At 38.9% G+C, this 13,682-nt stretch overlaps 1 protein-coding gene across 4 annotated transcripts in view; it reads left to right on the plus strand.

The window, feature by feature from the left end:
- PRIM2 (DNA primase subunit 2) overlaps window positions 1-13,682 on the plus strand; it is a 294,044-nt gene that overhangs the window by 236,726 nt on the left and 43,636 nt on the right. The window contains exon 11 of one of the 4 annotated variants that reach the window (XM_067565539.1): window positions 10,714-10,824. The exons of the other annotated variants lie outside the window; for them this stretch is intronic. Within the exon in view, the coding sequence (XP_067421640.1) occupies window positions 10,714-10,737 (24 nt within the window). The 3' untranslated portion in view covers window positions 10,738-10,824. Of the gene's footprint in view, window positions 1-10,713; window positions 10,825-13,682 lie in introns of those variants that run through there. 4 annotated transcript variants of the gene reach the window in all.

A 13,682-nucleotide genomic window follows, 5' to 3' on the forward strand; every position in this document is an offset into this window, starting at 1 on the left:
CATAGAGATCCTGTAGGTGTTTGTCTCTGTCTGCGGGATCGGAGCAAATCTGGTTGTATCTTAAAGCTTGGCTGTAGACAATGGATCATGTAATGTGTCCAGGGTGAAAGCTGGAGGCATATGTATTGCGGTCAGTTTGTTTTCGATATAGGGCGGTATTAATGTGACCGTCCTTTATTTTTATTGTAGTGTCCAGAAAGTGGATTTCTTGTGTGGACTGGTCCAGGCTGAGGTTGGTAGCGGGATGGAAATTATTAAAATCCCAGTGAAAATCTTCAAGGGACTCTTTCCTGTGGGTCCAGATGATGAAAATGTCATCAATGTAGCATAAGTAAAGAAGAAGTGTTAGGGGACGAGTTTTGAGTAAGCGTTGTTCTAGGTCAGCCACAAAAATGTTGGCATACTGTGGGGCCATGTGGGTGCCCGTAGCTGTGCCACTGACTTGAAGATATAGATTGCCTCCAAATCTGAAATAGTTGTGGGTCAGGACAAAGTCACAAAGTTCAGCTGTGAGGTGTGACATATGATCATCGGGTAAAGGGGTTTTGATGGCTTGTAGTCCATCTTTATGTGGAATGTTGGTGTAGAGAGCTTCTACATCCATAGTGGCTAGGATGGTATTTTCTGGGAGATCACTGATGGATTGTAGTTTTCTCAGGAAGTCAATAGTATCACGAAGATAGCTAGGAGTGCTGGTGGCATAGGGCCTGAGGAGAGAGTCCATATAGCCTGACAGTCCTGCAGTGAGAGTGCCAATGCCTGAGATGATAAGGCGTCCAGGATTTCCAGGTTTGTGGATCTTGGATAGTAGATAGAATAACCCTGGTCGGAGCTCAGGGGGTGTGTCTGTGTAGATTTGTTCCTGTGTTTCTTTAGGGAGTTTATTAAGTAGATGTTTTAGTTTCTTTTGGTATTCTTCAGTGGGATCGGACAGTAGTGGCTTGTAGAATGTGGTGTTTGAGAGTTGTTTGGCAGCCTCCTGTTCATAATCCAATCCATTCATGATAACAATGGCGCCTCCTTTGTCTGACTCTTTGATTACGATGTCAGAGTTGTTTTTGAGGCTGTGGATGGCATTGCGTTCAGCAAGGCTGAGGTTATGGGATAAGCAGTGTTTGTGGACAATCTCAGCTTGTGCACGTCGGCGGAAACACTCTATGTAAAAGTCTAGTCTGTTGTTTCGGCCATCAGGAGGAGTCCATGCAGAATTCTTTTTCTTGTGTGTTGGTAGGTAGGGATCTGTGGGTTAGTGTGTTTGTTCTTCCTCTTATTATTATACTGGATTATACTGGGTACCATACAATATAAAGAAAACAGTTTTCATAGCTGGGAACCTAAAGTTAGGCACCAAAACCTAAATTTCTAAATTAGTGAATATTTGAGCAGATTCTGATCTCTGGGTCACACTGATGTAAATCCTCCAATAAAAGAAATGGAAGTCAATGGAATTCTTCCAGATTTACACCAGTAAAGCTAACTGAGATCTGGTCCTATGTAAAAGTAATCCATTTTTATTTTCAGTGAACCTATATTCTGCAACTCCTCTGTCCATACTGTACTTTTTATTGTGTTTTATTGGTTGTATAAAAATAGGCTATTAACACGAGAGCCTTAATTTCCCCCAAATTTCCCTTTTGGTCTAGCACCACTGGTCAGACTTGCATGTAAGAAGAGCTAGTTAGTTTATTAGCCCATCACAGCAGCAGTGAGGTATTAAGTCAATGACATCTTTAAGAAAAGTAAGAGAAAGACTTGTTTGCAAGAATGCTAAGTCTCCATGTTAACTGAATGGTGAAGTAGCTTAATATCACATAGGGCTTATCTAGACTTAAAATGCTGCAGCAGTGCAGTTGCACCACTAGAGCACTTCAGTGAAGACTCTACCTATGCTATGGGAGGTCTCCTCCCTGAAAGGTGATAACTATGTTGATGGAAGATCTCATGTTGACATAGCATTGTCTACATCAGGAGTTAGGTTGATATAACTACATCACTTGGGTGCGGATTTTGCACACTCTGAGCGAGGTAATTATACTGATATAAGTTGCTAGTGTAGACCAAGCCGTACTCTGTGATCTTCAGATTACTGTTTTGAATAGCTTTGTAGTAAGGCAACTGTGACTATGCAAGCATTAGCAAAATATAAATTAAAAAAAATTGGTTTACCTTTTTTTCCCTACTGGATGTCTGTATTAATATTTTTAGAGACTGGTCCCAATTTTAGAGAGAGAAGTAAATATAGGTTTAAAAATACAAATCCATTTGACCTACATTTCATAATTTTATATTGCTTAAACTTTTGACACTGAAGATTTTATACTTTAGGGTAGTATTCTTGCAAAAGTACAATAATCTCATTGCTATAATTTGCAAGAATATTAAAAAGTAGACCTAATAAAATGTGCAGTTGCTCTTTAAATGATTTTATTAACTGTGTTTAGAATTGCATCATTCAGCATGTCTGCTACCCTTTCAGATCCCTACCGGGGTAAACTCGGATTGAGGGTCTCCCTGAAGCCATCAATCGGCTTGCTCTAGGCGTTGGATTAACAGTCTCACTAGGGTCTTTTCCAAAACAAAACGTGTGTTTATTAAAGTGACAGCAAATGATAATGATGTACATGGGTCAAAACTGATATGAGGGGGATGAACCCCAGGACCCTTAAACCAATAACACAACCCGTGGGTGCATGTTGCCCAATGTCTCTTTTACACTCCTCACAATCACTCTTCGCCTCCTGGCGTTGGTCTCCGATTTGGTCTGATGGTACCCCGTCTGCTTCTGTTCCACGTCCATCGAATCTTCTCCTCCTTAGTACGACACCACCGAAGCGAACCTCTCACAGCAACCAACAAGAAACAGCCGACGGACCCTCAAGGAACAGGAACAGCCAAGGAACAGCCCGGAGCAGGAACAGCAGCAGGAACATCAAAGGAGCAGCCCACAGACCAACAAGGAACAGCCCCAACTGCCAGGCGCCCAAGCCATATATAGATTCTTGGGGTTTTCCCAGAGCCAATCATATCGTAAGAATTTCCCGCCGGTGACAGGCTCTGCACCCGACACCACTCTATGCGCACGGCACACTGTAATCTGTGCACACGGCACCACAGGGTCGATGGACTCCCTGATTGGCTATCACTGGTCTTTATGCTAGTCGTGGCAGTTGGTCAGCCTGAACTTCTGACCTTTCCAGAGTGACTGACAGGTCTCTTTTATGTACAGCCACTAGAGACTCTAAGAGCTCTATAACTATATACATATCTATTTACAGGAAGGGAGGGGGAGCGAGCAGGGGCCAGAGCCACCTTACATGTCTTTAGTCTAAATTATCTCAAAGAATAAAATAGAGTCCACAGGGTTTTTTATTACATTTTTTTTCTATTTAATAGACATAAAAACATATCAGTTTTTCTTGTTCTGCATAATAGAAATGGAGGCTATATTTCATACTCAAGAATTCACAGAAACAACTTTTTGTATCAAAATGTGCAGTCTGATGACATACTATGCAGAAGGTTATGTAAAATAGGTAGACATTTCTTCTATCAAAATTTATATGACTTTCTGCCACATCTCAGGAAAGTATCTAATTTCATGAAAAGAGACAGACAACTATTTTGTATAGTTATTTTTGTGTGTTATGCAAAATTTATATTTCAGAAGATTGAATAGATTGATCAGGGAAAACTAAAATATTGTGATCCAGTTTAAATATTTTAGCATTAGAGGAATAGTTATTTTTGAAAGAATGTTGTTTTGTGCTGATTTCATATTGACAATGTGAGTTACTTTACTAAGAAAATAAATGTTATATGTAAATACACTGTCCCTGAAATTTAAAAAAAACATTTGACATTTCATATTTTAAAACTCATGTGGGGGGAGGAAAGGACATTCCTTCCTCTCCAGCACACCTTATCCGATCTATCTAGAGAACCCAGGTTTGACATCTTTCTGCATGGGAGAAATACTTCACTATATAGCTTCCTCCCAGAGGGATTGATGGGATTGCAAGTTGGCCTCACTATCATATAAGTAATTGGGTTGCATATATTCCATAGTTGCCTCAGAAGCAAATCTGATTATTGAACAGCCTGCCCCGCTCCACTAGGGCCCAATTTACTGTGGTAGTTAGAAAAAGTTTCTTGGAGATAATCTGAGAATCCCTTGGATTTCCCTTAGAAACTGTTCTGAAGTAGCAGCGGGAAATAGAAATAGCTTTCTATTTTAAAAATTTGCAGCATGATCCTTTTCTGATGTCAGAGGCTGAGGGGCAGGCCTTATTCTTGCTGCTAGATAATATAGGCAGGCATGGGAGATTTGGGTAACATTGTATACATTTATCTGTGGAAAAATATTTTTTGTTTAAAAACAGAGACACTGGTATTGAGATCGATTTAACATTTTCTGTATTGGGACTTTATGTTACAACGGAAAAAAATATTGGGTCTTCCTCAGTTTTAGCACCCTATCTTCCAGACATGCAAAGAGAGAGCAGATGGTCACACAGACACACACAAACATCATGCACCCATTCCCCACACCAGAACAGTTCATGAGAACCCATGCATTTCCTTATTGGCCTTTTGCCTCTCTCTCTCTCTCTGGTACTTATCTGCCTGCATCACCACTGTATCTGAGTGCTATACAATCTTTAATGTACAAATTAGTCGCCGTCAGATTGATTTATCCGGTTCAATTGAGCAGCAGTGAAGATGCTCAATCGATTCAGAAGTCGATCTATTAAAACCACCTCCAAAAAAAGCATAGTGTTGTGTCGACGGGTACGCATTTCCCGTCAGTGCAGCATGGACAGCGCGTAGAACAGAAGTTAGGAAGTCAATGTAAGTTACACAAGCTACTCTGCATAACTTGCATAACTCCCGTTGACTGCTGCCGAATTTGTCGGTCAGTGTAGACCAAGTCCTAGACTATTGCCTTAACCACTGGACAATCCTTCCTCTTTGTTTCTAGTTACTTTAGTTATCCTTGAAATTAGTTTCCTCAGATGAAAGTGCTAAAATAATAGATTTTAGACTTGGAACATACAGTCTCCTTGTCGATGCAGATTATATGAAAATCTGATAAATGGAGGGACAAGGTTAGGAAAGTTGGCAGAGCAGATGAAATGGAGGGGCAACATGAAGCTTGACAAGGAAAGATAAATAGGAAGAGAGAAAGTTATGCAAAGTTTTGAAAATAATAAGAAGCTTTAATTTGATAAGACGCTTATTTGAGCAATTGAATATGTCCATGACACTGTTTGTGTGTATGTCTCATGCATGGTGCTAGAGAGCTTTCACTAGCGATATTCGAAGGAATGGCCATGCCTATGCCCTTATGCCCTTATCCAAAGGTTTAAAGAGGAAGAGCCACCATACTTCCTTCAGTTCCTTCTTGCTGTCCATGTTTAGAATATGACAGCTCCCTGTCTCTGCAAACAGGGATGCGGGGGGGAGACGACACACCCTGCCTCTGCAAATGGGGGAGGCTGTGAAGAAGCTGTTGAATATTCCAGTATTCCATAAAGAGAGTGTGTCTCTGGTTACACTCCAAATTCCTCCCCAGGATTGTGTCTGAATTCTATATCAACCAATCACTTCACTGACCTGTATTTTTTCCAATAATTCATGCTTCTCCTGAGGACAGGAAACTGCACTCCCTCAACATTACTTGTGCCCTGGAGTAATACCTGCAGAGAACCAAACCGTTAGAAAATCTCCAAGACTCTTTGTTACCATAGCAGAAAGGTCAAGGGGCCAAGCTATTTCCTCATAGAGAATTTCTAAGTGGGTTTCAGGATGCATACTAGAATGCTATAAGATAGCAAACCTTTCCCCTCCTAGAGATGTTACACCTCACTCCATACAAGCCTAAGGGGCCTCCATGAAATCCTTATCACACATCCCATTGCATGACACTTGCAAAGCTGCAGCTTGGCAATCTGTTCTCATATTTACAGCACACTATGCCCTGATTTATGCGGTAGCTTTGGATGCAGCAGTAGAGGCGGCTGTGTTACAAATAGCTCTGCTACCAGCTTCCTCACACCCAACTTCACACTGATTGCTCCTTGCAAGTCACCCACTGTGGAATACACATTGGGACCAGGACTTGAAGAAGAGGAGGTTACTTTTAGTGTAGCTGGAGATTCTTAGAGATTTGTGGTCCCTATGTGTATTCCACTACATGTCCTCCTTCCCTTTTGCTTCAGACTCAATTGCATTGTGGTAAGAGGAGTAACTGGAGAGGTGTTGATCCACACTGCCTCTTAGTCCCTTGGGAGCAGGAAGGAAGATACTGTTCATGTGGGGGTCAACGAACACTGCTTGGAAATACTTCTGGATTCAGGTTGCATGACGTGCATGCATACCCATGTGTGTAATACGGGTAGGGACTACACATCTAGAAGAACCTCCAGTTACACTAGGTAACCTCCTCCTCTTTTTCCAGTTTATGTTCCTAGGGATGCTCTGCCATATGATGTGTGCACGCTTTGTGCTCTCAACTGGAGACTGCAAAGTAGCATCCGTGAGCCCATGCCTGCACAGAGGAGCGCCTCATACTCTGAATGAGGGCATATAGGGAAGCACAAGACTGCCACCACTCAGTTCTTTCTGAACCTTCTGCTGCTTGAGACGGACAGTTCTGCTATCAACTGTATTCAGTTTCCCACCTTCACTTTGTGAATTCTTCACATTTATTTATTTGTTTTAGTATTTTTTTCTGTTATTTTCATTTGGTACCTATTTATTTTATTTAACACTGTTGTGTTGGTGGTGGAGAGTCTCCTTTCCCTCCTCCTCTTGGATCTTTTGTTTAGGTCTGAGCATAATTTGTTATGCCCCAAAATCCCAGGTTTTAGGACCTGTGAGACTTGCCAGAGGTCCACTCCCTGCAGTGATGGACACTTCAGCTATCTGCAGCTTTTGGGGGTCTCCCATAACCCTTCTAAATGCAAGAACTGTCTGATTTTGAAAGGCAGATTCAAGAAAGACAGGAAGAATAGACGTAAGCTCCTATGAATGGAACATGTCCTAGCTCCGGAGGGGTTTGCTCCCCCTGGTACCATACATTGCCTCTACATTCCAGGCCACCCTGGTTCCGGTTGCTGCCTCATCTGCAGCTCTAGACAATAAAACTCTAAAAAAGACGAGCACACTTCTTCAAGAAATGAAATGAAGAAAAGAGGTAGATCACCCCCATAAGCCCGTCTTGGGAAGCCTCACGTGCCTGTAAGGGTATAGTAGAGGCTCTCAAAGAGTGCGGTATCAAAGCATTGGTACCACGAAAGAAATCCCATTCAGACATACCTACCACCAACTACCATGTCAGCACCATTTGATGTCTTGCAGCATCACGAGATACACAGGGCTGCCAACCATGCCCCAGTACCAGCATCTCACCATACCTCTGAAAATGGATGTCACACCACAATCATCTCAGTACTGCAACAGCCTCCATTTCACCAGCCAAAACCGACCCAAACTTTGTTTGAAGACACTGCGGTCCCTCCGGGTTGGGGCTTCATTAAAACTATGATAGCCCAATTCTTAGTTGCGTAGGAAAGAAAATGGCTGTCTTGTTCCCATTATTCTGCTACCAAAATAGAATATGTAAAAGAAGTGGACTTGTCAATGGTTTTAAAAAAAAAAAAAGAGAAGGAAATGACCTAATAGCATGACACCTATTAATGTTATACAGAACAAAATCAGAGTTATCATTCACTGTGTCAAGGATGAATTTGATAACTGTTACAAGATCTGTTACTGCTTTCAAATACTATAGCATATTACTTCCATTATAGTATTTACAGCTGTTGTAAAGTTCTTCAATAACTTTAACAGTTGCACCAATATCTCTGTATATTCTGTTTGCATGGATACATGACAATTTATTCAGCCTCATGTAGAGACAATCTGAAGCCATTCAAAATGTTTATCTGCAGCTTTTTGGGTGGAAGCTACTTCTGCCTTTGGACATATGATCTAATTCATTCAAATTTGTTTTTATAAAAGTCTGGTTATTCTATACACTTTTCTTTTGAATCTTTAGTTTTGATTCTCAATCGGAATACTCTGGATTAAGTAATTAATCAATAATATGAAACAGTTACCTAGAAAATCCATGGCTATCAGTAGTAATAATATTATTTATTTTATGACCTTAGCAACTAGATCCCCAATCATGGATCAGCACCTCATAGTGCCATGGGTTGTACAAATGCAGAACAAAAAGACTGTCCCTGCACTAAAGAGCTTACAGTCCAAGTATAAGAAAACAGACGACTGAGTACAAGGCAACAATGAAAAATACATCTATCTAACTTGTCCCAAAGCCATTTTAGTTTTACACAGTTGTTTCTATTTACTGCAAGACCTGCTTCTCATCATACAACGTTAGCTATTAAAAATAATTTCTATGAATATAAAGGGGAGCGATGTGAAAAGTATAGCTCAAAATTTTCATGACACAAACTGTAAAAGAAATATTATTTTTGTGACAAACTAAGTAATGCTACATGAAGCATGAAAGACTTACTTTCCATTGGCAAAACTCCATTTGAGTATTACTGCATGTTCATATATCTTTTTAAGAGCAAATGAAATGTGTTCATCCTGTGCAAAGAATGAGGCATATGTCCTGGGGAAAAAAGTATGTGATCATGTAACTGAAGGCTGTATCTTAATGCATATGCACAAGGAAGAATTGGTTGTTATTTGCTCAGAACTTTGAAGATATTAAGCTGTATATAGTTTAACTACTGAATATTATTGCTTACAGTTACATTAATTTCTGAAAACACTTTAAAGAATAGTATAGACAGGATGCACTTTATGCTGTTGCTTTAAAAATGGCATTATGGAAAGATATTGAAGGAGTGTAATTTTTTTTTAAAGTGTAATATATCAGACATAAGCTGTCTGGTTCTTTTGTTTTCTCATCTTGATGTTCTGGACACTTTGCAGCCGTTCAAGTATGAATATGCTGAATTGCCAATAAGATGTATAGCCCAAACAAGTTTAAATTTTGATTTCCAGGAAATGAGTGTAGCTTGTAATTGTGAAAGTTAACCATTGTAGATTTGGGATTTCTTTTCTTGATTCTTGCATCCCATTATCTTAAAGTACAGTAGCTGCCACAAAAGTGTTTTCAGTGTTTTGTGACAAGCAGACGGAAATCAATATAATTGCTAATTAAATCTAATCCAGAGATAAAGTATTACATAAAGAGTTGATTACAATTTAAGCTTTAACAAGAATACAACTGTTATTTTACATGGTGATACGGGTTTCCATTAAGGGAAGAATTGAAAAGTCTTTTATTTCTCATGTGAAATGTATTACTGTCCCTCAAGTTAAAATTTGTTCTTAAGGATTGCTGTGTACATTACAGTACAACAATACCAGTAGTTTGCAAATGTATGTAATGTACAGCATATCCAAAAGGCTATATTGCTGTCACTTTTTCGAAGTTACTTTTCATAAATATATCGTATGCTGAAGAGGTACTTATGCTGAAGTTTACTAATTTTATTAACCCATCTTCCACTATTATTCTTTAGTTACTCTCCTAATGAACTGAAACATTATATTCTGTCTGTTGATCCTCAAGTGGAATTTGCTAAAATTCCACTCTTCAGTTCGAGATCATCAACATAAACTTCAGAGGAGTCAGCCAGAACTAACTAACTAACTAACTAAGAACATGAGCAAAAGCTGTGCATCTTGCAAGATTGTGAATTTGAGGGTAAAGTGTTCTCCTAGGTTTCTACCATTGATTCACCCTGACTAACCAGTTAAGTGTCAGAAAATTGCAGACCTCAGGAAAATGGTACCTCTGATGTGTTGGCATCTGATGTATTTTTCCAAGCTTCTTTATCTTAAATTCTCTGAAATAATTGTGTACTGTTGTTAAGGAATGTGTGAACTCCTTTGTGTAACCCTGATGAGAATAATCTTTGTTTAAATATTTCACTGTGGGCCACTGCTGTAGAATATATGAAAACTAAAAATTCAAATTACCTATCCGCTCCATTCCCATAGATTCCAAGGATCTATGGGACTGTCTAGTCTGACCACCTGTGTAGCATATAGAATTATCCCAGAATAATTCCTAGAGATATCTTTTAGAAAAACATCCAATCATGATTTAAAAATTGTCAGTGATGGAGAATCCCATCACAACCCTTGGTAAATTGTTTCAATGGTTAAATACTATCACTGATAAAAATTTATGCCTCTTTTCTGGTCTAAATTTGTGCAGCTTCAACTTCTAGCCATTGGATCATATTATATCTTTCTCTGCTGTATTAAAGAGACCATATAAATATTTATTCCCCATGTAGGTACTTATAGACTGTAATCAACTTATCTCTTAACCGTCTCCTTTTTAAGCTAAATGGATTGAGCTCCTTGAGTCTATCACTATAACGCATGTTTCTAATCCTTTAACTATTCTTGTGGCTCTTCTCTCTGATTTATCAACATCCTTCTTAAACTGTGGACACCATAACTGGACACAGTATTCCCCCGTGGTCACACATTTACATTTAGCTGTCTTATAATGCATACTGTTTGCTCATGCCCAACATACCAAGCAATCTCAATTGCACTGAATCAATGACGTGTCCTTTTCCCTACTTACCACTTCTCCAATTTTGTGTCATCTATAAACTTTATCAATGATGATTTTATGTTTTTTTCCAGGGCACTGATAAAGATGTTATATAATGTAGGATCAAGAACCGATCCCTCTAAGATTCTATTGGAAACACATCCATTCAGTGATGATTCCCTGTTTACAGTCTTATTTTGAGATTTATCATTTATCCAGTTTTTAATCCATTTAATGTGTGCCATATTAATTGTATATCATTCTAGTTTTTTAATAAAAATGTCATGTGGTACCAAGTCAAATGTCTAACAGAAGTCTAAGTATATTACATTAACTAGACAAACTTGTAATCTCATTAAAAAATGAAGTTAGTGTGACCAGATCTGTTTTTCACAACCTCATGTTGATCGGCAGTAATTACATTACCCTCCTTTAGTTCTTTATTAATCAAGTCCCGTATCAGCCTCTCTGTTATCATGCCTGGGATCAATGCCAGGCTGACAAGCCTGTAATTAGCAAGCTCATCCCATTTACCCTTTTAAACATTAGCACAACATTAGCTTTCTTCCAATCTTCTGGAACTCCTCAAGTGCTCCATAATTTATTGAAAATCAAATTAAAGATCCAGTAAGGTCCATAGACAACTCTTTTAAAACTCTTGGATGCAGGTTATTTGGACCTGCTGATTTAAAAATGTCTGACTTTAGTAGCTTCTGTTCAACGTATTCCAGAGATACTAGTGGAATAGAATGAATGTTATCATCATCTGATGAGACTACATCATCTGCTTTTCCCCAAATACAGAACAGAAATACTTATTGCACACATCTGCCTTTTCTTCGTTTTTGTTATAATTCTACCATTTTTACGTAGCAATGAACCAGTTCTATGTCAGAATTCTTTTTGTGCATAATGTATTTTAAAAAATCCTCCTTATTGTCCTTAATTATACTGATCATAGATTTCTCCTTGTGTCCCTTGGTTTCTCTTATCAATTTTCTACAATTCTTAACTTCTGGTTTGTATGCATTACCATCAGCTTCTCCTTTCTTCCATTTGATATATATGTATTTTTTATTTTTACAGCTGCCTTCACTTCCTGTCTAAACCAGGTTGGTGTTTAAACCAGTGCAGCATTCTTCCTCAATTGTGGAATTTTGCCTTTTTTGGGCATCTAGTAAGGCGTTCTTATCATTTACATTTTTCTAATTAATTTCTTACTCCCAGTTGATTTGGCTAATAATTGTTTTCAACTTTGTGAAATTGGCCCAATTAAAGTACCAAGCATATATATTACTGGTCTGGGCTTTATTCTGCTTCCACAGTGTAAATGTGATCAAGTCATGATGTACCAAAGCTACCATTAACTTTTAATTCAGTGACCACTTCCTATTTATCTGTTAGGACAAGATCTAATATAGAATTCACTGTTGACTGCAACACTTATTGAGTTAGGAAATTCTCATCTATAATGTTCAGAAATTCCAAGGATGTTTTAATAATGGCAGTCTGAGGCTTCCAGCATAAGTCACTCAAATTGAAGCGCTCCATGATCATGCAAGTTTTTTTTTTCTACACATTATAGATAGATGTGTAAGGAACTAGTCATCCTGTTCCATAGTGTGATTTAGTGATCTGTAGCAGACATAGATGAAGATGCTATTCTTATCTGTTAGGACATTGATCCATAAGCATTCAAAGTTATTTACTTCTGCATTATCAGTTACTAGGAAACAGGTAATCCCACTCCCCCTCTTCTTTTGCCCTCTTGATCCTTCATAAATTGTTTGTAATCATTTATTTTAACATGCCTGTTTTCAATAATACCAACTTGATCAAATTTAGGCTCATAAATGAGAAATTCCATTTCCTTTTGTTTGTTATCCAGGTTACTAGCATTAGTGTATATGCAGTTCATGAATTTCTTCTCTTCGTGTCCTTTGGTTTCTTAATTAATTTTGTTCTCAACATCTCTATTTTTGGGCTGAGTGCTCATATCTTCCATCTTTTTACCCTCCCATTTTTATTAGTTTAACCCCTTCCTGACTACTCTAGGCAGCCTGTCCCCAAGAAGATTGGTCCCCTTTCTACCGAGATGTAGGTCATCCAAACTATATAGCCTCCTCTACTAATAGAAGGTGGACTGATATTCCACAAAACCAAAGCCATCCACAACTTACCTAGCCAACGATTTTCTTCCAGAATCTTCTGTCTTCCTTTGCCCATGGGACAGGAAAGGATCTCAGATCACTTGGACATAATTATTCTTCAGTGTGCTTCTGAGTTCTGTGAAGTCATCTGTTATCTGTGAGATATCCCACAATGCAGTGTAGTTAGTGCCAATATGAACCATCACTAATGGTTCCTTGCCTATAGACTTCAGAAGCCTGTCCAATCTTAGAGTGACATCTTGTGTCTTGGCTTCAGAAAAGTAGCACGCTCTCTTGTTGTCTGCTGGTTCCTTGTAGAATGTTCTTTTCATTGTTCTGAGTATTGAATCTCCAACAAAGTTCATCTGTTTCCTTGGACAGTTGGAGAACTGTTTGCGGGTAAGCTTGGTTTCTTTACAGTTTAGTCCAAGGGGCCATCCACATGTATCCCTTGCATCTCTCCATTCCCTTGGACCTGTTGGATCTTTAGATGTGTCTTCTGCAGTTTCCATGTTGAGGACTTGGTATCAATTTAAAATTTCTAGCTCCGTGGAATTCCTTCTGCGTCTCTTCTTTCTGATTGCCACAGTCTGTTTCCTCCTATATCTTCAGTCATGTAGAATGCAGCTAAGACCTCTTGCCTCTGATGGTTATGAACTGCCAGACCTCCTCTCTGACTTCCTCTCTAGTTGTCTAGGAATTCCTCAGCTTTTCTGATTCTTAGTAACGTCTCATCTTGCCTCTCCAATCCAAGAATCTTTTCTTCTAGCACAGCCACCAAATTGCACAGCAAATCTCTTCTGTTTTCAGACAGGAAAGGGAACATTGCACCTCTGTTACATGTCACCCCTCTGTTCCATTGCTGTCTATTGATATTACATGTAATGCTGAACCTGGAATGAAAGCCTCTC

This window comes from Emydura macquarii, unplaced genomic scaffold, assembly GCF_026122565.2.
Source record: "Emydura macquarii macquarii isolate MOO-44397 ecotype Brisbane River unplaced genomic scaffold, CSIRO-AGI_Emac_v2 contig_2680, whole genome shotgun sequence".
Classification (NCBI taxonomy): domain Eukaryota; kingdom Metazoa; phylum Chordata; order Testudines; family Chelidae; genus Emydura; species Emydura macquarii.